Source organism: Hemitrygon akajei, chromosome 6 (genome assembly GCF_048418815.1).
Source record: "Hemitrygon akajei chromosome 6, sHemAka1.3, whole genome shotgun sequence".
Classification (NCBI taxonomy): Eukaryota; Metazoa; Chordata; class Chondrichthyes; order Myliobatiformes; family Dasyatidae; genus Hemitrygon; species Hemitrygon akajei.
Window position 1 is genome coordinate 96,298,475 of NC_133129.1, and position 23,613 is coordinate 96,322,087.

Below are 23,613 nucleotides of genomic sequence, written 5' to 3' on the forward strand. Positions count from 1 at the left end.
GACAATTACCTTGTTATTACACGTGGCTCAACCCTCTCACTTCCTCCATCAGATTGCTTGTTGCTTCAAATTTCAGTCACCACAGTCTCTCGTGCTTCCATCAGATAACTAATGATGACTTAACCACGTGTTTCCACCACCCCCTTTCCCAGAGAGGCATTCTGGCCTTCACCAATGATTACTCAAGTTGTCACACACACCTTCCTAAACTCTGCAGCATACAATTGACAGAGGATTTGCAGGCAGCAGGAACCACAAGTCTGCAGTTAAACACTCAGGAAAATATGTTAATTCTGCCTGGATGTTTAACAGACTGGATCTGGTATGGAGGGGCGACTACACGAGGTCAGAAAAAGCTGTGGAAAGTTGCAAACACAAGCAGCTCCATCAGGGGCACCAGCATCCAGAACATCTTCAAATCACGATTACTCAAAATGGTGGCATCCATCAGTAAGGACCCCCATCACCAAGAACATGCCCTCTTCTCATTACTACCATCAGGGAGGAGGTACAGAAGCCTGAAGATCCACACTCAGTGATTAGGGAACAGCTTCTCCCCCTCATGGACATTGAACCAATCCATGAACATTTTTTTTTTGCTCTCTTTATGTAATATATCTATAGTTTTAGAGTACATTTTAAATTGTGCAACTGTACTGCTGCCACAAAACAACAAGTTTTGCAACATGTGCCAGTGATATTAAACCAGATTATGAACAACTTGACACAGCAGCTTTTCTGCTGGTGACTACGAGAAACCGCAGAGAGTTGTGGACACTGCTCAGCACGTCACAGAAACCATCCTCCCCTCCAGGGACTGTCTACACTTCTCTCTGCCTCAGTAAAGCAGCCAGCAGTCTCAAAGACCCCTCACACCCCAGACATCCTCTACTCTCCCCCCTCCCATCGGACAGAAGATGCAAAAACCTGAAAGCACGTACCACCAGGTTCGAGGACAGTCTCCACTGCGCTGTTATCAGAATCAGGTTTAATATCGCCGGCATATGCCCTGGAATTTATTAACAGCGCTGCAGCAGTACAATGCAATACATAATAGAGAGAAATGTGAATTGAAGTATAGTAAATAGCTAAATCAAATAAGTGAGGAAAACAATTTTTTTTTTTAAAGAAAGTAGTGAGGTAGTGTTCAAGGGTTCAATATCCATTTAGAAACCGGGTGGCAGAGGGGAAGAAGCTGTTCCTGAATCGCTGAGTGTGAGCCTTCAGGCTCCTGTATCTCTTCCCTGATGGTAGCAATGAGAAGAGGGCATGTCCTGGGCAATGGGGGTCCTTAGTGACAGCCGCCACCTTTCTGAGGCATCGCTCCTTGAACTGACCAATTGTACTACAAGATGGATGCTTGGCCTCACAGTCTACCTCATTATGATCTTGCACTTTGTTTATAAGCACTGCCCCCTCTGAGGCTGTGACACCTTGCTCTGCGTTCCGTTATTGTTCTGCCTCAATGCACTGTGTAATGATCTGAATACACCGTATACAGATGAGCTGTTCACTGTATCTCAGCAAGTGCCTGTGACAATAATAAACCAAGACTTAATAATTGAAGCGATATTTAATTGCAGTGATTTAACGATATTGCCCAAGGACCTACTTAAAACTCAAATTGTTACTGATCAGTTAACATACAAATTCTTTCACATCAGCTTCCTTAAAGTCACTTGTATGCAAATAACAGGCAAAATAAAGATATGCAAGGGTTTGTAAAATAACACGACAAGAATTCCAGACGAATTAACTGCAAAAGCCCCAAGTGCCTGACAACGCGGCCTGCGCTAACCACGGACGAAGTTGGGAGAGTTCCTATGTACGTCGGTTTATGAAGATGCTCCCACCTATGACACACATCAAGACTAGCCAGCAGCAGCCAAGCACCAGTGTTAGCCCAAGCAGGACGTACATCATGGTGGTCAGCCAGAAAGCAAAGAGATAGAGGGTTTTATCACAGTAGTTGGGTGATAATTTGTCGATATATTCTGGCTGATAGATGCTGTAAATCCAGACGTTACCTGGGGGTGGAGGAGAAAACAATTATTAAGCAATGAACAACACCCAATACTTTAACCTCCTAGTTTACGATATACCATTCTTTATAATTATTCCGACATGACGAGATGAGGCCTTACCTTCAGGGTGGAGGAGCAACACCTATTCCATCTGGGTAGCCTCCAACCTCCCCTCTTCTATTCCCCCTCTCTGGCCTCTTAGCTCATCTATTTGCCTATCCTTACCTTATTTGCCCATCACCTCTCCCTGGGTCACCTCCTCCTTCCCTTTCCCCTATGGTCCACTCTCCTTGTCCATCAGATCCTGTCCTCTCCAGCCCTTTACCTGTCCTACCCACGTGGCTTCACTTGTCACCTTCCAGCTGACCTCCTTCCCCTCTCTCCAACCCACTCTCTTTATTCTGGCATCATCCCCCTTTCCTTTCCAGTCCTGAAGGGTCTCAGCCTGAATCCTTGATTGTTTATTTATTTCCACAGATGCTGCCTGACCTGCTGAGTTCTTCCAGCATTTTATGTATTGCTTTGCATTTCCAGCATCTGCAGAATTTCTCTTGTTAATAATTGTTGAATGTTTTTTAATTTAATTTTATATAATTCTTTATAATTGTTGAATGCTGGCTTTGCTACACCAACACACCACAGCAAATTCTTAATGAATTAAGCTCTTGATCCTGGAAAATGCTTCTGTTCACTGTTTTGTGAAGCTTCATACACAATTTTGTTAACTTCTGTGTTTAAGGTACCACTGCTGCAAAGAGTCAGTTCTCATAGTGTTTATACCCTGAACATGCATGCCCATGACAGTAAACTTGAACTTTTGCCTACACCATTCCCAGTGAACCACTTGGCATTGAAAGACAGGAGAGCCAAAATGGCCGCTTAGTCAAAGCTGGACTGATTCCACTCTCCAGGAAGATGGAGCTGGTAGTACGTGATTATAGGCAGACATTCAGATCAGTACAAGGAGGAAGGCTGTGAATAACTGCGGGGGGGGGGGGGGGGGGGTAGAGGAGAGACCTGTGGGTCGGATTTATATATTGGCTTTATCACACAGACATCAAAACGTACAGTGAAATGTGCCATTCACATCAAGTGCCCACAAGTATCACCGTACTTCCAGCACCAACAGATCATACTCACAATTTACTAATCTGCAAGTCTTTGGAACGTGGGAGGGAACCAGAGCACAGAGGGAACGCACGCGGACACTGGGAGAATTTACAATCTCCTTACAGGCAGCAACAGGAATTGAACCCCGATCGCTAGCACGGTAAAACGTCACAGTAATCGCTGTGCTGCTGTGCCACCCTCCACTTGCTCTGAACATCAATGCCCTCGAACGCAAAATCCAACAAATTGTAGTGGATACGGCCCAGTCCATCACGGGTAAAGCCCTCCCTAGCCTCTGCATGAAGCACTATCACAGGAAAGCAGGGACCCCACCATCCAGGGTATCTCACTGCTGCACAGGAACCTCAGGACTCACAGCACCAGGTTCAGGAACAGTTACTACCCCTCAACCATCAGGCTCCTGAACCAAAGGGGATAACTACACTCAACTTTACCTGCCCCAACATTCCCGCAACCTGTGGGCTCACTTTGAAAGATCCTTCATCTCATAATCTTGATATTTATTGTTTATTTCTTTATTATTTGTCTCTTTGCATTTGCCAGGTTTGTTTTTTACCCCCCACACACTGGCTGAATGCCCAAGTTGGTGCCGTCTTTCCTTGATCCTGTTACGGTCAATCATTCTGACCTGCTGCCCATTACGCTACTGGCATTTGGGGTAACAGTGAAGATGCTCCATCTCTGTCTGTCCATACCAACACATACAGATAAAAAAAAAGATTCCTCATTGCTGGTTCCATAACAATTTTGTTTGACCAGTCAGGGTTGTCCGCCCTGAGCTGAACCCCTCGAACCTGGAGGACCGGTGGACCACTCAGTCTGACCTCTACCCTTTGACCTGTTTGGCATGGCTGACCCTACCAAGAGCCAAAGCACAAGGCCCAGACTCCAGCCAACATAGCTTCTCGGCCTTTTGCCTAAGATCAAGTGTTATTATTCTATTATAAATTTATCAAGTAAATGAATCTCAGGATTGGATATGGTGACATATCTGTAATCTGATAACAAATTTACATTGAACTCTATTCTGTGTTGTCACTATTTACCCCGACACAATGAGCTGTTTTGGTGGCACGCAAGACAAACTGGAGTCTCACCCCCCCCCCCCCCCCCCCACCACTTGGAGTACCGTGCTCAGTTCTGGTTGCCTCACTACAGGAAACCATAGAAAGGGTGCAGAGGACATTTACAAAGATGTTGCCTGGATTGGGGAGCATGCCTTATGAGAATAGGTTGAGTGAACTCGGCCTTTCCTCCTTGGAGCAACGGAGGATGAGAGGTGACCTGACAGAGGTGTGCAGGATAACAAGAGGCATTGATCGTGTGGATAGTTGGAGGCTTTTTCCCCTCCAAGGCTGAAATAGCTGGCACGAGAGGGCACAGTTTTAAGGTGCTTGATGGTAGGTACAGAGGAGATGTCAGGGGTAAGTTTTTTTCTAACATGCAGAGAGTGGTGAGTGTGTGGAATGGGCTGCTGGCGGCGGTGGTGGAGGTGGAAACGATAGGGTCTTTTATGAGACTCCTGGATGGCTACATGGAGCTTAGAGAAATAGAGGGCTATGGGTAAGCCTAGGTAGTTCTAAGGTAGGGACATGTTTGGCACAGCTTTGTGGGCCGAAGGGCTTGTATTGTGCTGTAGGGTTTCTATGTTTCGCACTTCACTTCTCTGCAATAATAAACCAACTTTGATACTTCAGTGTTGAGTCTTTGCATCGAAGGAGCATCTTTCAATGACAAATGTTTTATCAGGAAAGATGTTGGCAGAAGTTTAACATAGGCATTATGCCATGAACTTGTCTCTTAATCAACGTTCAAAAAGTTCAAAGTTATTATCTGTGTACATACATGTCACCACATAAGATTAGCTTTCCTTCCACAGTCCAAAGACGTACACCTGAGGGTTAATAAGCTGTGGGGATGCTACGTTGATATCAGATGCTGGACAGCACTTGCAGGCTGAGCACCAGCACGTTCACAAACCGTGTTGGTCATTGACACAAAAACGACGCATGTCATTCCACGTTTCAGCGCAGGAAATAAAGCTAATCAGCGTTGCAGGCTCCCCCCCCCCCCCCCCACTTTCCAATGCACCCCTCACCACAGATAAACCAGATGAAGGAGAAGATCGATGCCAAGGTCCGCCACGCACTGCCCGATTTACGGGCCACTTCCATGGAGTTTTCCTCGCTGGAGCCGCACGATTTCAGTGTCGTGATCACAAAGAAGATGGTAAAGCTCCCAGAGACAATCAGATAAATTGGAATGAGGTACTGCTTGGTACAAGAATGCAAATAGATTGCACCTGTGTGAAAGAGGAGGATTAAAAAAAAGAATTAGTTTTATTCAAATGTACAAGTGTGCATTAAAATTCCTTCTTTGCATGAGGCACAGACAGCAATTTGATTGCACAAACCAAGGACAGTTCATATATCTTGAGTACTCCAGAGTTCCTAGAATTCCATGTACGGCGTAAAGGAGGGTGAGAGGTGTTCAAGACATGAGATGTAGATTGTGTGGGTAGTGGTCCTGACGAAGAGTCTCTGGCCCTTGAAACCCCTCCATAAATGCTACCTGACCTGCCCAGTTCTTCCAGATCAGCGAGACAGAGGCAGCATGTGTGGCTCTGGATTTCCAGCATCTGCAGAAATTCTTGTGTTTACAAATAACTGATTTCTTTTGCACTATTGTAATGAAATGAGCTCTATGAGTAGCAAGCAAGACAAGTTTCTCACTGGACTTCAGGGCACATGACAGTAATAAACCAACCAATATCATAATTATCACCAAAGATTGGATAAATTAGGTTTGTTTGCCAAAGAGCAGAGGAGACGGAGACAGGTGCACAGCTTTTGAGAGTTAACATGGAAACAGAGATTGGAGGACTGCTTCGTTGAGCACAGACAGGGAGATGTGAAAGCTTTGGAGAGGGTACTGTAGATGCTGCCTGGATTAAAGGGCTTGAGCTATAAGGAAGTTGAACAAACTTGGGCTGTTCTGTCTGGAATGGCTGAGGGTGAAGGGAGACCACAAGATATCCGAGCAGAATTTGGCCCATCGAGTCTGCTCCACCATTTCATCGTGGCTGATCCATTTCCATCTCGGCCCCAATCACCTGCCTTCTCCCCGTGTCCCTTCATGCCCTGACTAATCAAGAATTAGCCTCTGCCTTAAATACACCCAGTGACTTGGGCTGCACAGCCAGCTGTGGCAAGGAGACCTGACAACAGGGTTTCCCATGGGCCAACACCATTAAGCAAGGGGTCCGAGGACCCCAGGTTGGGGACCCCTGGAAAAGAGATTTCTAAAATTACGTGCGGTGGATAGCTGGTACATAGCAGTAGGGGCAGATATGATGGAGGAGTCTGAAGCTCCCAGATAGGTACATGAATGTACAGAGATATAGAGACTGTGTTGGTAGAAGGGATTTGTTAGACAGTTAATTCATTCAGCACCCCTATCATGGACCGAAGAGCCTGTGCTATATTGTTCCATGTTCAAAGGATTCTGGACTTGATTGTTTCTCCTCTCTCCACAGATGCTGCCTGGCTTGCAGAACATCTCCTGCACTTGCTGCTTTGAAGCCAAACGCAACGGTGGCCGCACCCACTGGCCATGACAGCGAATAATTTTGTTCAAAACTGAGGAACATCTCACCGATCACGATGGAAGCAATCGCCATGGGGAGAGACAGAAGCTTCATGCACACTGCGAAAAGAATTGCAAGCATTAGTCCATGTGTATACTGTATAGGTGGATTCTGACAGAAAACCGCCCCAGCAACGAGTTCATTCCATTCAAACATCCCCTCTTCTACAAAACAGGTGCCTGTCAAAGTCTATTATCATTTCAAAGGCTCAATGTACATTTACAATCAAAGAATGTATAAACTATATTGTTTGCTTACAGGTAGCCACAAAGCAAGAAACCTGAAAGAACCCAATTAAGGAGGAAGACCGACACCCGATATGCAAGGGAAAGAAAACAAATCATGTAAGCAATTGAAGTGAACGATAACATTCCGAACTAAAAACGAGTCCTCATGTCCGAGTCCCAGAATAGGCACAAAGTCTCGCCTATCACATTAGCAGGCACGGAGCACAGCATGGGACAGTCTTCAGTGCAATGGAGTGACCATCACAGAGAGCGGGCGAAATCGGCTCCCGACACCCTGTCTTTCCAGTATCTCCGGGCCAGCGGGTCATTTGCACAAGTACTGGAGCAATAAAAACAGACTTACAGGCATCACATAAGCAGCGTTCACAAGAAAAACCAATTAAACGCAAGTATATACTGAAGGATAATGGGGAACATTTGCTTACATGTGAAAGATGGGGTGAGATGCTAATGAGTACTGTAAAGATTCAAAGCACATTATCAAAGTACGTAAACAACTCAGATTCCGCCTCCTGCCAGCATGGGACCCGTTCAAAGAAAACATCAGGCACCCAAAGTGCAAAAACACAACTGATTGTGCAAACGGCAAAAAGTGGGCGAACAACGGGTAGAATTTCAAACATCACACCAGGATATTCCAGTCAGTTCCGCTCTCTGCTGCTTGTCCACTGCTGACCGCGAGGGCCACTCTTCACCGAAGTGTCGAAATGCACACCGATCAAAGCAGTCAAAAGTCAGGAAAGAAACAGAATCCAGGACACACACACGCCACATGAACCCCAAAATCATGAACGCTAGGCTTTCAGGACTCACTCTGCTCCAAACCTTACCAAACTCCCCTGGAGACGGCAAAGTGTCAGATTTGTGGTTTTTTTTTTTAATTTCTTACGTCCAAGGGAGTAAAAACCTTATGTTGCATCTCTGTCGCAATGTATGAGAAATAGGGAGCGAAAATCTGGGAGGATATTGCCCAAACACTAAGACTGTATACATCACACACAAAATGCTGGTAGAACACAGCAGGCCAGGCAGATTTCAAATCTCGTTCTATCTTTCCTTTCAGTTAGTCCTGACGAAGGGTCTCAGCCTGAAACGTCGACTGTGCTTCTCCCTGTAGATGCTGCCTGGCCTGCTGTGTTCTACCAGCATTTTGTGTGTGTTGTTGTTTGAATTTCCAGCATCTGCAGATTTCCTCGTGTTTAGACTGTATACATAACGGTTTTTCTATACATGTACAGTCAGATATATGATCAGATCGATGTGTATTGATCAATCTGGTGCCTGGTGAAAGAAGCTGGCCCTGGCCTTAATGCTGCAGTCTGTTGGCAACTGGCCCAAAAACACACCATTAAGATGTAAATCCCAGGTTCCTATCACAGGCAGTAGAATAATATTTGGAAGTAGTAGTAGTAGAAGTTTAGTGAACCACCTGCTTGCCAGCACCATCAGCATTTACCAAGGACAGGGAGCTCAGTGCCAAGACTATCAATACTCTGAAGCATTTCAAGGCAAGGGAGGAGGTAGTGTTGGGTTATTCAGGCAGATAAATCCCTAGGGCCTGGTGGGATAAATGCCAAGTGATTGAGAGAAGCAACTGAAGAGATTGCTGGGGCCTTGACCAATATCTTTCCATCCTGCCTAGCCGCAGGTGAGGTCCATGACTGGCAAGTCGCTAACATTATTACATTGTTTAAGGAGGAACCTGCAAATAGCCCTGGAAACTATAGAGTGGCGAGTCTCACCTCAATGGTGAGGAAGTTAGTTACTGCAGAGAATTCTTGGGGATGGGATTCACGAGCATCTGGAAAACCATGGCCTAGTTGGGGAGAACCAGCATGGCTGTGTGTTGTCTTACCAACTTGATGGAGTTTTTTTGATGAGGATGATTGATGAGGGTAGAGCAGTGGATGTGGTCTAGATGGATTTTAGTAAAGTGTTTGACAAGGTCCCTCATGGGAGGCTCATCCAGAAGATCAAGATGCATGGGATCCATGGTGAATCGGCCTTTTGGATTCAGAACTGGCTTGTGCAGAGAAGACAGAAGGTGGGGGCTGGAGTTACCTTTTCTAGCTGGAGGTCTGCAATTAGTGGTGTTCTGCAGGGGTCTGTACCGGGACCTCTGCTTGTTTGTGATGGATGTAGATGACCTGGATGAAAATGTAGATTAGTACGTTTGCAGATGTTACAAAGGTTGGTGGTGTTGTGGGCCGTGTAGAAGACTGACAAAGAATACAACACAATTATAGATCAGTTGCAGATATGGGCAGAGAAATGGCAGATGCAGTTTAACCCAGGCAAATGTGAAGAGTTGCACCTTGGTACGTCAAATGTAAAGGGGACAGTACGCTGTTAATGGCAAGACTCTTTGCAGTGTTGATGAGCAGGGGTCCAAGTCAATAGCTTCCTTAAAGTGGCTACACAAGTCGATAAGGTGGTTGAGAAGGTATATGGTGTGCTTGCTTTTATTTGTCAAGGCACTGAGTTCAAAAGTCAGGCAGTAATGTCGCAACTTTGCATATGGTTTCCGTTCACCCTGGAAGGAAGGATGTTGAGATTTTGCGGAGGGTGCTGCATGGGTGAGAGGCCATGTGCTACCATGAGGCTGGACAAACGAGGCTGTTTTCTCTGAAGTGCCGGAGGCTGAGAGGAGATCTGACAGAGGTTTATCAATGCCTCTCATAATCTTAGAGTACACAGGCAGTAGTTGGTGTTTCTCTCTGGGAGGTGCTCGTGTTTATATAGCACCCCCCCCCCCCCACCCCACCCCGTTCACCTGCTTTGGTCCTGTTTGGCTACCCTGCAGTTAACCTTTCAATTCTATGGGCTCACGTTTCTTCGAGCTAAATCGATACGTTCGTTTACGGAGTTACCAGACGAGAACTGTGCTTCTAAAGATCTCGTGCCTGCTTCGTGGTTGCCTGTGCCACAACCTCCCTGGTGTCCCAGTTAAGGTGGTGGCCTTCTCGGTCTTCACGTACCGAGACCAGTGACGGTGGATGATGCCTTCCGCACCAGTCTGTGTTCTCGTAAATGAGTGGAGGGTTCACAGCCTGTCTGGCTGACATAGTTCTTGTTGCACTCTCCACAGGTGATCCTGAACAACCGCGTTGCTTTTGTCGCATGTCCTTACTGATACCTTGGCTCTCAAGGCAAGCTTCCGTACAATACATTTATTTTAAGGATGTGTTACGTTTATTCTGCAGTGCAAGATACAACATAATTTGTTAATTTAAGTGTGTTAAATCCAGTGCTGCAAAACCCTTTTATGGCATTTATACCCTGCCTGTGTCTGCCTAGGGACAAAACTTTAAATCATTTGGGATCAGCTGCTATACGTATTGGGAAGCTACCAGCCCCATCCCCATGTCCCACAGAGAACCAATTCAATGATACCTGTTACAACTGGGAAGAAAGGGCGTTCCTCGATGTTCTGCAGGAGAAGGAGTGTAAAGGCTGCTTTCATGTTCCATGTTGTGCAGGAACTAGAAGGAAGGCAAGAGACAGAACACATTACTTCAACCTGGCCACCCCTACCCATGCCAGCTGGTGGTGTAGTGGCATCAGCGCCAGACTTTGAGCCGCATGGTACCGAGTTCGAATCTGGCCAGCTCCTTGCACACTTGCCATCCACGCTGGGTTACGCGTCGAGCTAGCAACTCGGCCGCGTAAAAAACAGCAATTATCCTACCTGGTACCACCACTCCAAAGTCAGAGTCAGTCAAATTAAAATTTATCATCTGAGTGCATACTGTATGTTAACATACACTGAGGTTTTCATGCAGAAAAAACAATAGAATTTATGAAAAAATTATGAGATTCAGCATGTCATCTAAAACTTGCACAGCGGCGAGTTCCCTGACTGGTTGCATCATGGATAGGCATGGAACGACCGACGCACAGGAATGGAAAAGTGGTGATTACAGCCCGGAGTCCACAAGAAAAGCCCCCTCCATGGTGCACATCTACAAAGATGCCACAGGAAAGCAGCATCCATCAAGTACCCCCCACCATCCAGGCCACGCTCTCTTCTCTCACTGCTGCTATCGGAAGGGTCCCCAGGCTGCCACGTTCAGTTATTGCCCCTCAATCCACCCACCACAACACTGAGCTGATTCCACAAGCTATGGACTCACATTGAAGCATCTCCTCAATATCATTTATTTGCCTGTTATTGGATTTGCACAATTTCTCTTCCTTCACACATCAGTCAGTCTTTGCGTGCAATTTCATGTCTTCTATTTTCTTTATTCTACTGTGAATGCCCATAAGAAAATGAATCCTGGGTGGTATATGGTGAGAGACACAAGCTTTGATAATAAATTTACTTTGAGTTAGACCAACGACCAATCTGTGAAAGGAAACAATGTGTGCAGACTCACAGGTTGGTTACTGACTGCTTTCACTCTTTAATGAACTATGGAAAAGGTTTTAGGACATTCATATTGGAGTCTTACAGCACTGAAAACAGGCCCTTCAGCCCAGCACACTCGTACTGACCATGTTGCCCAATGAGCTAGTGTTATTTGTCTGCATTTGGCCCATAACCTGTTTCTACCTACCCAACTGTCTCTAAAATACTGTTAATTGTACTCACATCTACCACTTCCTCTGGCAGCTTGTTCCATATATGCACCGCCTTCTATGTGGAAAAAATTTGCCCCTCGGGTCCGCCTTAATTCACCCCCTACCCTACCCTGGGGGTGGGGGGGGGGGAAAAACACTGACCATTCATCTTGTCAGATCAGTAGGTGGGGATGAAGTAAAGAGCTGGGAGGAGATAGGCCGAAAAGCTGAAGGAGAGCAGAGTGGACCATGAGAGAAAGGGAAGGACGAGGGGAACAGGAGGGAACAAGCTGATGGGCGGGTGAGGAGAAGAGAAGGGGTGAGAAGGGAGCCAGACTGGGGAGTGGGAGAATCCAACTTCTAAAGTGCCACTTTACAAGTCTCTGGTTGGGCTACATCTGGAGCAGTGCAGCGTCTGAAATGCACTGCAAGAGCTGGTAGTGGAGGCAGATAATGATAGAGGCTCTTAGATACTGTTGCAAAAGGTGCAGACAACACAGTGATAAGGACATTGTGTGGGCAGAAGGAATTGGATAAGTCAGGCATTTAATTACCACTGGCCTGTTCCATGTTTACAGAACACCTCAATGTCCTGGTTGTACGGGCACCACAGTGACACAGCACTTAACACCAGTGACTGGTGTTCAATCTCTTCCACTGTCTGTAAGGGGTTTGTACGTTCTCCCCGTGACCACATGGGCTTCCTCCGGGCACTCTGGTTTCCTCCCACATTCCAAAGACGTCCAGCTCAGGAAGTTAGTTGGTCACATGGTGTAATTGGGCAGTGGAGGCTCATTGAGCCAGAATGGGCCTGTTACCACATCATGTTATATGACATGGGCGATCGTGATCTTCCCATGACCACAATCGTTCTTGGCAAATTGTTCCACAGAAGTGGTTTGCCATTGCCTTCTTCTGGCCAGTGTCTTTACAAGACGGGTGACCCCAGGCATTATCAATACTCATCAGAGACTGTCTGCCTGGGGTCAGTGGGTGCATAACCAGGAATTGTGATGAGCACCGGCTGCTCATAACGACCTGCCACGACCATCCACATAACCCTGATTGGGGGGGGGGGGGGTCTAAGCAGGGGTACAACTCGCCCAAGGGTGACCTGCAGGCTAGCGGAGGGAAGGAGCACCTCACACCTCCTTTGGTAGAGATGCATCTCCACCCTTACCATGCTTTATCCCTAAATAAATCCCATTTTTCAATTCCTTTCTCTCTCCTGATCAATTCAATCTTGCCATAATCGAAACTAACCCTACTCATCCCAAAACAACATCACATTTGGTATCGCCTGCAAACTTACTTACTACATTAACAGGATCATACAAACCGTGGTAAACACTGGATGCAGCACCAACCCCAGCATGGGCAGTCTTTGTTGATCAAAATAATTCTTTTTAAAGAGCTTTTAGACAATGATTCTGCATTGAATGCTGTTCAGGGAGTGAAAGCTGGCCTGGCACCCATTTATGCCAACTCTCACATGTACAGGCCCAGACCAGCCAATAATTGGCTGCTACCTGTCCCTCACCTTTAGAACAGCCCACAAAAAGAACTCTTCTGAAGAAAGGCCTCTCAAGAACGAACAAGTGAAAGTCTGCAGATGCTGGAAATCCAAGCAACACACACCACACAACGCTGGAGGAGCTCAGCAGGCCAGGCAGCATCTTGGAAATGAGTACAGTTGACGTTTTGGGCCGAGACCCTTCAGCAGGATTCTCAAGAAGGCAGCTTCCAGCATGCTGGAGTCTCAGGGTGTCAGGAATGAAAGGGTTAACACACAAGGACAGTTTGGGCCTGGACAGTGAGGCAAGGAACAGAAGGACTATACAGATTAATATGTGGCTGAGAGGATGGTGCAGGAGGGAGGGCTTCAGGTTTGTAGATAATTGGGCCTTGTTCCAGGGAAGGTGGGATCTGTTTCCGAAGGGATGGTTTACACCTGAACTGGAGCGGTACTAACATTCTTGCAGGAAAGTTTGCTAGAGCTTCTTGGGGGGGTTTAAACTAAATTTGCAGGGGGGCGGGGATCCAGAATGTGAGGGAGGATAGCGAGAGGAAGAATAAAGGACAGGTGGGGACTACACGCTTCCGGAGTATTAAGTGTGTAGTAGAGGAAGGTGGGGCGGAACAAGTGATAAGGAGGACTCGTGTACAGAGGGATGGTCTGACGGAACATGGAGTTAAATGTGTTGAAAGAATAAGTAAATGTAGGAAGGACAACAAAATTCTAGGGGCGTATAGCCCGATGGGAGTTCAGGGAGCTGGGTTAAGCACAATAGGCAGCGATTTAAACAGAGAGAGGAGAAATGGGCTAAAAATTCTATATCTGAATGCACAAAGTGTCAGAAATAAGGCGGATGAGCTTGAAGCTCAGGTGCGAATGGGTAACTATGATGTTGTTGGGATAACGGAGACATGTCTGCAGGGAGATCAGACCTGGGAAATGAATGTACAAGGGTATACGTGCTATCGTAGGGACAGAAATGTGGGCAGAGGGGGTGGGGTGGCCCTGTTGGTGAGGAATGAGATTCAGTCCTTTGCAAGGGGGGGGACATAGGGTCAGGAGAAGTAGAATCTGTGTGGATAGAACTGAGGAACAGTAAGAGCAAAAAGACCCTAATGGGTGTTGTCTACAGGCCACCAAACAGTAGCATGGATATTGGGTGCAAGTTGAATAGGGAGTTAACATTGGCATGTGGCAAAGGTAATGTCGCAGTAGTTATGGGGGATTTCAACATGCAGGTGAACTGGGAGAATCAGGTTGGTGCTGGACCACAGGATAGGGAGTTTGTAGAGTGCCTGCGGGATGCATTCTTGGAACAGCTGTTAGAGAGCCGACCAGGGACAAGGCTATTCTGGATTTAGTGTTATGTAATGAACAGGATTTGATAAGCGATCTCGCAGTAAAGGAGCCATTAGGAGGTAGTGATCACAATATGATAAGCTTTTATCTGCAATTTGAGAAGGATAAGGGCAGCTCGGAGGTGTCAGTGTTGCAGATGAACAGGGGAAACTATGGAGCCATGAGGGAGGAGCTGGCCAAAGTTGACTGGACGGATAGCCTAGCAGAAAAGACAGTGGAACAGCAATGGCAGGTATTCTTGGGAATAATGCACAAGGTGCAAAATCAGTTCATCCCGCAGAGAAGGAAGGATTCAAAGGGGGGAAAGGGGCCTCAGTGGTTGACAAAGGAAGTCAGAGACTGCATAGCATTAAAAAAAAGGAAATATGTCAGAGCTAAGGTGAGTGGGAGGACAGATGATTGGGAAGTTTTTAAGGAACAACAGAACTTAACTAAAAAGACAATATGGGGGAGAAAAAATGAGGTATGAACGCAAGCTAGCCAGGAATATAAAGGAAGATAGCAAAAGCTTTTTTAAGTATGTGAAGAGAAAGAAGATAGTTAAGAACAATGTTGGGCCCTTGAAGAATGAATTGGGTGAAATTGTTAAGGGAAACAGAGAAATGGCAGAAGAATTTAATGAGTACTTTAGATCTGTTTTCACTAAGGAAGACACAAGCAATCTCCCAGATGTATGGATGGGCCAAGGACATAGGGTAACAGAAGAAATGAAACAGATTGACATTCGGAAGGAAACAGTGATGAGAAGACTGATGGGACTGAAAGCTGACAAATCCCCAGGTCCAGATGGTCTGCACCCTAGGGTACTAAAGGAGGTGGCCCTGGAAATTGTGGATGCATTGGTAATCATTTTCCAATGTTCCTTAGATTCAGGATCAGTTCCTGAGGATTGGAGAATGGCTAATGTTATCCCACTTTTTAAGAAAGGAGGGAGGGAGAAAACAGAGAACTATCGACCTGTCAGCCTGACATCGGTGGTGGGAAAGATGCTAGAGTCCAATATTAAGGATGTAATAGTGACATATCTAGATAGCAGTGATAGGATTGGGCCGAGCCAGCATGGATTTACCAAGGGTAAATCATGCTTGACTAATCTGTTGGAGTTTTTCGAGGATGTAACCAGGAAGTTAGACGGGGGAGATCCAGTAGATGTAGTGTACCTCGATTTTCAGAAGGCACCCACATAGGAGATTGGTGGGTAAAATCAGAGCTCATGGCATTGGGGGGAAGATACTGACATGGATAGAAAACTGGTTGGCAGATAGAAAGCAAAGGGTAGCGGTGAATGGGTGTTTCTCGGAATGGCAGGTGGTGATTAGTGGGGTGCCACAGGGCTCGGTATTGGGACCACAGCTGTTTACCATTTACGTTAACGATTTGGATGAAGGCATAGAAAATAACATCAGCAAATTTGCTAATGATACTAAGCTGGGTGGCAGTGTGACATGTGATGAGGATGTTAGGAGAATTCAGGGTGACTTGGATAGGCTGGGTGAGTGGGCAGATACTTGGCAGATGGCGTTTAATGTGAATAAGAGTGAGGTTATCCACTTTGGGAGTAAGAACAGGAAGGCAGATTATTATCTGAACGGTGTAGAGTTGGGTAAGGGAGAAATACAAAGAGATCTCGGAGTCCTTGTTCATCAGTCACTGAAGGTGAATGAGCAAATGCAGCAGGCAGTGAAGAAGGCTAATGGAATGTTGGCCTTTATTACAAAGGGAATTGAGTACAAGAGCAAGGAAATCCTCTTGCATTTGTACAGAGCCCTGGTGAGACCACACCTGGAGTATTGTGTACAGTTTTGGTCTCCAGGGTTAAGGAAGGACATCCTGGCTGTAGAGGAAGTGCAGCGTAGATTCACGAGGTTAATTCCTGGGATGTCTGGACTGTCTTACGCAGAGAAGTTAGAGAGACTGGGCTTGTACACGCTGGAATTAAGGAGATTGAGAGGGGATCTGATTGAAACATATAAGATTATTAAGGGATTGGACAAGATAGAGGCAGAAAATACGTTCCAGATGCTGGGAGAGTCCAGTACCAGAGGGCATGGTTTGAGAATAAGGGGTAGGTCATTTAGGACAGAGTTAAGGAAAAACTTCTTCTCCCAGAGAGTTGTGGGGGTCTGGAATGCACTGCCTCAGAAGGTAGTGGAGGCCAATTCTCTGGATGCTTTCAAGAAGGAGCTAGATAGGTATCTTATGGATAGGGGAATCAAGGGATATGGGGACAAGGCAGGAACTGGGTATTGATAGGAATTGATCAGCTATGATCTCAAAATGGTGGTGCAGGCTCGAAGGGCCGAATGGTCTACTTCTGCACCTATTGTCTATTGTCTATTGACTCACTGGAGTTTAGAAGAATGAGAGGCCTAGTGAATATTGAAAGGCCTAGATAGAGTGGACGTGTAGAGGATGTTTCCAGTAGTGGGAAGAGGGCACAGCCTCAGAATACATGGACGTACCTTTAGAACTGATGAGGAGGAATTTTTTAGCCAGAGGGCGATGACTCTGTGGAATTCATTGCCACATACAGCTGTGGTAGCCAAATCACTGGGTGTATTTAAAGCAGAAGTTGATGGGTTTCCTAATTAGTCAGGGTGTCAAAGGTTATGGAGAGAGTGGAGAGAGACAGGAAATGGAGTTGAGAGGGGCGATAAAATTCACCATGATTGAATGGTGGAGCAGATTCAATAGGCCGAATGGTCCAATTCTGTTCCTGTGCATTATGACTTCATCTGATAACCTCACCCCACACCATCAGAAACAGAAGCACCTCGACCAGCATCTAATCAGTTCAACAGGGCCGAGCCATTCGGCCAGAATCCAGTCCCTCAGAGGCAGTTACCATAGTAACACACCCTCCACTGTGAGGGAACACAGAGTCCATAACCCAGAACCGCAGTGAAACCATTTCTCACCCTTCAGGCCATCTAGTCTGTGCCAAACTCTTATTCTGCCTAGTCCCCATTGACTTGCAGCCAGCCTATAGCCCTCCATACCCCTCCCATCCACATAACTACCCCTTATTCTCCTGTGCTCTGGGAAATAACATTTCCACCTGTCCAAACTTTCCCTACAACTCTGGCCCTCAAGTCCCAGCAACATCCTTGTAAACTTTCTCTGCACTCTTTTGATCTTGTTGATACCTGCCCTGTAGGTAGGTGACCAGATGTGCACATCTTACTCCAGATTCAGCCTCGCCAATGTCTTGTACAACTGCGGTTTACATTTATTACCAGTGCTTACTTAAATAAATGACCTTGCTAAATAGTTCAAGCAAAGAGAAAAATAATGTTGTAATGGGGTAGAGAGCTGAAGAAATATCATAAGATGTTGGTTGGTAACTAGGCTGGTTTTAACAAACATGACAAGGAGAGAGGGGGGGAATACGGAGCCAGAGAGGTTTAAGGAGGCAATTCCAGACAACCAAAGGTAATAGAGGGATGAAAGGTCAGATCATAGCAGGCAGCATGACACTATTATGGCTCAGAGCGACAGAGTTCAGAATTCAACCCCAGCATCCTCTGTAAGCAAGTTTGCACATTCCTTCCCGCGACAGCGTGGGTTTCCTCCCACGGGCCAAAGACACACCAGTTAGTAGGTTAATTGATCATTATAAATAGTCCTGTGATTAGGCAAGGGTTAATTGGGTGATTGCTGGGCAGCACGGCTTGAAAGGTCTATTCCGTGCTGCATCGCAATAATAAAAAGTACAAGTGGATTGGGGTGGTGGTGGGGGGGAAGAAGATCATCAATTACACTGCATGACAGTACACTGAGATGCAGGCAATGAAGAAAGAGATCGTTTAAGAGGGTTTGACCGAAAGCCAATTATTTATCTAGTGATACATCTGCTGGAAGTAAATTCCTTGTATGTGCATAGGTACTTGGCGATTAAAGTCTGATTCTGATTCAGCACAGATTAGGCACATCCTGCCCAATGAGCCACACTCCTCAGCCAACCGACAACCCAATCATGGGACAATTTACACCAACCAATTAGGAAGAGGTTAGAAAGGGTTAGAGTCACACAGCATAGAAACAGGCTCCGTGCCAACCAACATGACTGCAATCTAGAGGCTCCCAACTTGGGGTTGATAGATCCCTAGCTTAATGGAATTGGTCCATGGCATTAAAAAAAGGGTTGGGAGCCCCTGCAATAAACTCTTCCTATCCACGTACCTGTCCAAGCGGCTCAGCCACTTCTTCTAGTAGCTCATTCCACACTCCGACAACCGTCTCCTCAGGTTCCTATTAAATCTCTCCTCTCCCACCCCAAATATATGTCACCATGGAAATTCCACAGGAAAATTAATCTCAGGGTTTTACATGCATTTTGATAATCAATTTGCTTTGAACACAAAGCTATGTCCTCAAGTTCTCAATTCCCCACCCCTGGGAAAAAGACTGTGCACACACCCCATGTCCCTCAAGATTTTATACAGATTATCACTCATTTTTCCACACTGCAAGGAATAAAGATCAAACCTGGCCAACCTCTCCCTATAACTCAGGACATCTAGCCCCAGCAACACCCCTTACAAATCTGTTCTACACACTGTTCCGCTTAATGCCATTGTTCCTACAACAGAGCAAACAGAACTAAACACAATATTCCAAATGTGGGAGGGGTGGAGGGGTGGCACTGCACAAGATCAGAATAAGCTGCAGTAAGTTGTAAACTCGGTCAGCTCCATCACGGCCATTAGCCTCCCGGGCATTCAAGGAGCTGTGCCTCAGAAAAAGGCAATACCCATCATTAAGGATCCCCACCACCCAGGACATGCCCTCTTCTCATCACCTGCCACTGGAAAGGGGGTACAGAAGCCTGAAGGCACACACCCTCAACGACTCAGGAACAGCTTCTCCAGCCCCCCGCCATCCGATTTCTGAATGGACATTGACCCCATGAACACCACCTCACTACTTTTCCCTCTTTCTGCTCTGCTTATTTGACATACTTCTTTCTGTAGTTCAGAATTGTTATTATGTATTGCAATGTACTGCTGCCACATTACAAACTTCAGGACATATACCGGAGATATTAAACCCAATTCTGATTTGGTGATTTCAGAGATGAGTTTGGAATTTTCAATGTACTTTGACTGTCAAAAAATTATTCAAGGTTAAAAAGAATCCTACTTGGAGTGACAGAGACTTGCGGAATATGAGAGGCAGAGCGTGGACTGTCAGAACCTCCATCCAAGAGGGTGGTAACAAGAGGGCGTGTCTCTCTGCCGAGAATCTTGGGCAACGCGCATAATGTTGGCAGAACTCAGCGGGCCAGGCAGCATGTATAGAGGAGAAAATATACATCAGCACAGCATTCTGCATGTTCTATAACTCAACTCTACATCGGACACTCCATCGTCCTTCGAGACAGATAGATGCCATCAACTCCTCTATCGAGTGGGTGGTGGGGTGGAGATAACGTCTCTACCAAAGGAGGTGTAAGGCGTCCCTTCCCTCCGCTAGCCTGCAGGTCACCCTTGGGCGAGGTGTAGCACCCACTTACCCCCCAACCCACCCTGATCAGGGTCACGTGAAGCCACGGGAGCGGGTGGTGAATGGTTGTACGAGCAGCCGGTGCAGATCGCAAGTCCTGGTTATGTGACCACTGACACCAGGCAGACAATCTCTGAAGAGTGTTGATAATGGCCGGGGTGACCCGTCTTGTAAAGACACTGCCCAGAAGGCAGCAATGGCAAACCACTTCTGTAGAAAAATTTGCCGAGAACAATCATGGTGATGGGAAGACCGTGATCGCTCTCATCATATGACACGGAACATAACGAACGAGCGTCTGTCGAGGTCTCCCGCATCAGCCGTCTCGCTTGTAGATACACATTAATAGCTTGGACTATGTAAGGCAACTTTTTTTTTTGTATTTCGCCTCTACTTGTCCTGTTTTGTTTAATTTTGTTCAAAGTTTAAAGCACCCGGTTCTATATTTCTTCCCTCTCCAAAATTCAATAGCGGTTTAGCAGACGATATCGTGTGCTAAGTAAATCGTAAATAAGGTAGCCGGCTGGGTAGAACGACGCGTCTATCCACTGGAGTGAAGTTAATTTTGGGTCAGGACTTTTGAGAATTAACTGCCATAAGATTTAAATAACCTTTGAAAACGGAATTTCCAATTCTGTCGGACAGGGCAGAGTGTAAAGGCGTACTTACCTTCTTGGTGGCGAGTCAGGAATCGAATTTGTTTCTTCTCAGAGAGCGGGAACAGTCTGAACTAAAAGCAGGAACTATTGCGACATGGACCCATTTAAGGTGCCCTGCGGCCAATTGGACGGAGACGTGGTCGATTGGTGTTGCTTAAGGAGGGCTGGACTTTTTCCAATTCTACCGAACAAGGAGGAAGGCAGAGCCCTTTTTAAAAAAGTCTTTCGCTCACAAGACAATTTGAGAGATACCAACATCACATTGCAGCCTATTTCCTGTATTCAGCGGTTTGCATCAATTCGTCGGAGACTAGAAGACTCAGCGACCGTTCTATGTTAGGGAGCGTCTCCAAATTACAAACTTTCCGACTCCAAGAGTCACGCAGTACTGGCGCAGACCCTTCGGCCCACTATATCCGTGCTGACCAGCTACACTACTCTTATTTTAGAACGACATTCAAAACGCTGGGACTCAGCAAGTCAAGAACAGCCAAAAAGTTGACAGTTTACTCTTTTCCATAGATGCTGCCTGACCTGCTGAGTTCTTCCAGTGTTTTGTGCATGTTGCATCTGGATTTTCAACATCTGTAGAGTCTCTTGTGTTTAGAATTTCGGAGTTGGTTTCATCACCATGCATGGAGTTGGTATGGAGGGCAGAGGGTTGTACACTCAGCCGTGGGCATCGTCCTCCCCACCGAGGTCTTCTTCAAAAGGTGGTCTCGAGAAAGTGGAGCACCCTCCCTATCTGGGACGTGCCTCCTTCCCATTGTTACTACTGAGGGAGAGGTATTGGAACCTGACGACACACAGTCAAAACTCTCAAAACAGATTTCCCTCTCCACCATCAGATTTCTGAATGGTCCATGATTGAACTACCCCTGTCTCTGTCTGTCTCTGTCTCTATTTCTATTTCTATCTATTTATCTCGCTCTCTCTATCTCTCTCATTATCTCTACCTCGCTTGCTATCTCTTTCTATCTCTATCTCTCTCACTATCTCTCTCTCTATCTCTATCTTGCTATCTCTCTCTCTATCTCTATCTTGCTATCTCTCTATTTCTCTATCTTGCTATCTCTCTATCTATCTTGCTATCTCTCTATCTCTATTTTGCTATCTCTCTATCTCTATCTCTCTCTATATATATCTCTCTCTCTATCTTGCTATCTCTCTATCTCTATCTCTCCCTCTATCTCTCTCTCTCTCTCTCTCTATCTCTATCTTGCTATCTCTCTATCTCTATCTCTCCCTCTATCTCTCTCTATCTCTCTCTCTCTCTCTTCTCTCTCTCTCCTCTCTCTCCGTCTCTCCTCTCTCTCTCTCTCTCTCTCTCTCTCTCTCTCTCTCTCTCTCTCTCTCTCTCTCTCATAGTAATTTAAAGCCTTGCATTGCTCTGCTGCCCCTAAACCTGCTTCGGATTCCTTTGATCTTTCTTTCAACGGAGACACAAGAGGCTGTGGATGCTGACAGTCCTGATGCAGGATTTTGACCCAATCCCTCCCTCCCCCACACTACCAGGCACTGCCCGACCCTCTGAGATGATCTGATGTGTTGCTGCTTTGGTCTTTCCATACCTTGGAGATTCAAGCCCTTGGTCCATTTCCTCTTCTACCACTCCCTCAGGCAGGTTGAATTCCCGGGTTCAACCGTTAAGTCATGGACAGATACAGGCTAAAGGGGCTTGGAGATCCCGTTGAGTATCCACCATCCCCAGCGTTCATTGTTACACCAGTCCTTTCATGACCACCACATTCTAATCCACTCCCCATGTCTCCTATCCCTCACCTGCACACGGCTTTGACCCAGGGCTATGAACCAGAGAACTCTGGGCTAGGATGGAAATGTGTGTGTGTGTGTGTGTGTGTGTGTGTGTGTGTGTGTGTGTGTGTGTGTGTGTGTGTGTGTGTGTGTGTGTGTGTGTGTGTGTGTGTGTGTGTGTGTGTGTGTGTGTGTGTGTGTGTGTAGTTTGCACCTCCTCCTGTATCCCAACGATGGGCGAGATCAGTGGGTAAAGTGTAAATCGCCCTCCCTCTGTGTGTGGTGAGGGGCAGAATCACAGAATAGCACAAAGCAGAATAAAATGCCAACCTAGTCAAACTTCCTCTATAACTTCTGAAGTTGAGTAGTTTAGGGATTTATTTCCTAGAGCATAGAAGAATTAGTGGAGATTTGGTAGAGGTATACAAAATTATGAGGGGTATAGATAGAGTAAATTCAAGCAGGCTTCTTCCACTGAGGTTGGTGAGACTAGAACTAAAGGTCATAGGTTAAGAGTGAAAGGTGAACAACTTAAGGGGAAGCTGAGCAGGAACTTCTTCACTCAGAGGCTGGTGAGAGTGTGGATCAAGCTGCCCGTGGAAGTGGTGGATGCTGGTTCAATTTCAATGTTTAAGAGAAGTTTGGATAAATACATGGATGGGTAGGGTATGGAGGGCTTTGGTCCATGTGCAGGTTGGTGGAACTAGGCAAAATAAAAGTTTGTCACAGATTAGATGGGCCAAAGGGCCTAGATTTTGTGCTGTGGGGTTCCATAACTGTTACTCTATGGAACTATGACTCCAAGTCACTTTGATGGGAGCTGTTTACAGACCTCTGAACAGCGGCAGGATGTGGTGTACAAAAACCTGTGGAGGTAGAAAAAGCACAGCAGAAAGAGAGTGCCGTGCCTCCGCTTTACGAATGTTGGCTTTACGCCGCTCCGCTTTTACAAAAGACCTACATTGGTAACCTGTTTTCGCATTACAAAGAGGATTTTCGTTTATACGGAATTTTTTCCCATGTAAATTAATGGTCCTTCGCTTTACGCCATTTTGGCTTAAGAAAGGTTTCATTGGAAACGCTCTACCTTTGTAAAGGTGGGGGGGGGAAACACCTGTATTATGTTAGTCATGGGGGGATTTCAACGTGCAGATAGATTGGGAAATTCAGGTTGATGCCGGACCCCGAGAGAGAGAATTTGTGGAAT

General features: G+C 46.2%; 1 protein-coding gene across 1 annotated transcript; it reads right to left on the reverse strand.

Moving 5' to 3' along the window:
* Positions 1–1,554: 1,554 nt before the first annotated feature.
* On the reverse strand, positions 1,555–20,943 carry LOC140729313 (transmembrane protein 272). The gene is made up of 5 exons (XM_073048931.1): positions 20,662–20,943; positions 10,443–10,531; positions 6,810–6,860; positions 5,254–5,457; positions 1,555–2,027 (listed from the first exon to the last, which is right to left on the reverse strand). The coding sequence occupies exons 2-5, from the start codon at positions 10,510–10,512 to the stop codon at positions 1,822–1,824; spliced, it is 531 nt and encodes a 176-aa protein (XP_072905032.1). The 5' UTR covers positions 10,513–10,531; positions 20,662–20,943; the 3' UTR covers positions 1,555–1,821.
* Between the last annotated feature and the right edge of the window lie 2,670 nt (positions 20,944–23,613).

Coding starts and splice junctions, on each gene's coding strand:
- LOC140729313 (XM_073048931.1), bottom strand. CDS start 10,512: ATGAAAGCAGCCTTTACACTCCTTCTCCTGCAGAACATCGAGGAACGC. Junction 5,458..6,809: donor GATTGCTTCCATCGTGATCG/GTGAGATGTTCC, acceptor TCTTTCACACAG/GTGCAATCTATTTGCATTCT. Junction 2,028..5,253: donor CTTCATCTGGTTTATCTGTG/GTGAGGGGTGCA, acceptor CTCCACCCCCAG/GTAACGTCTGGATTTACAGC.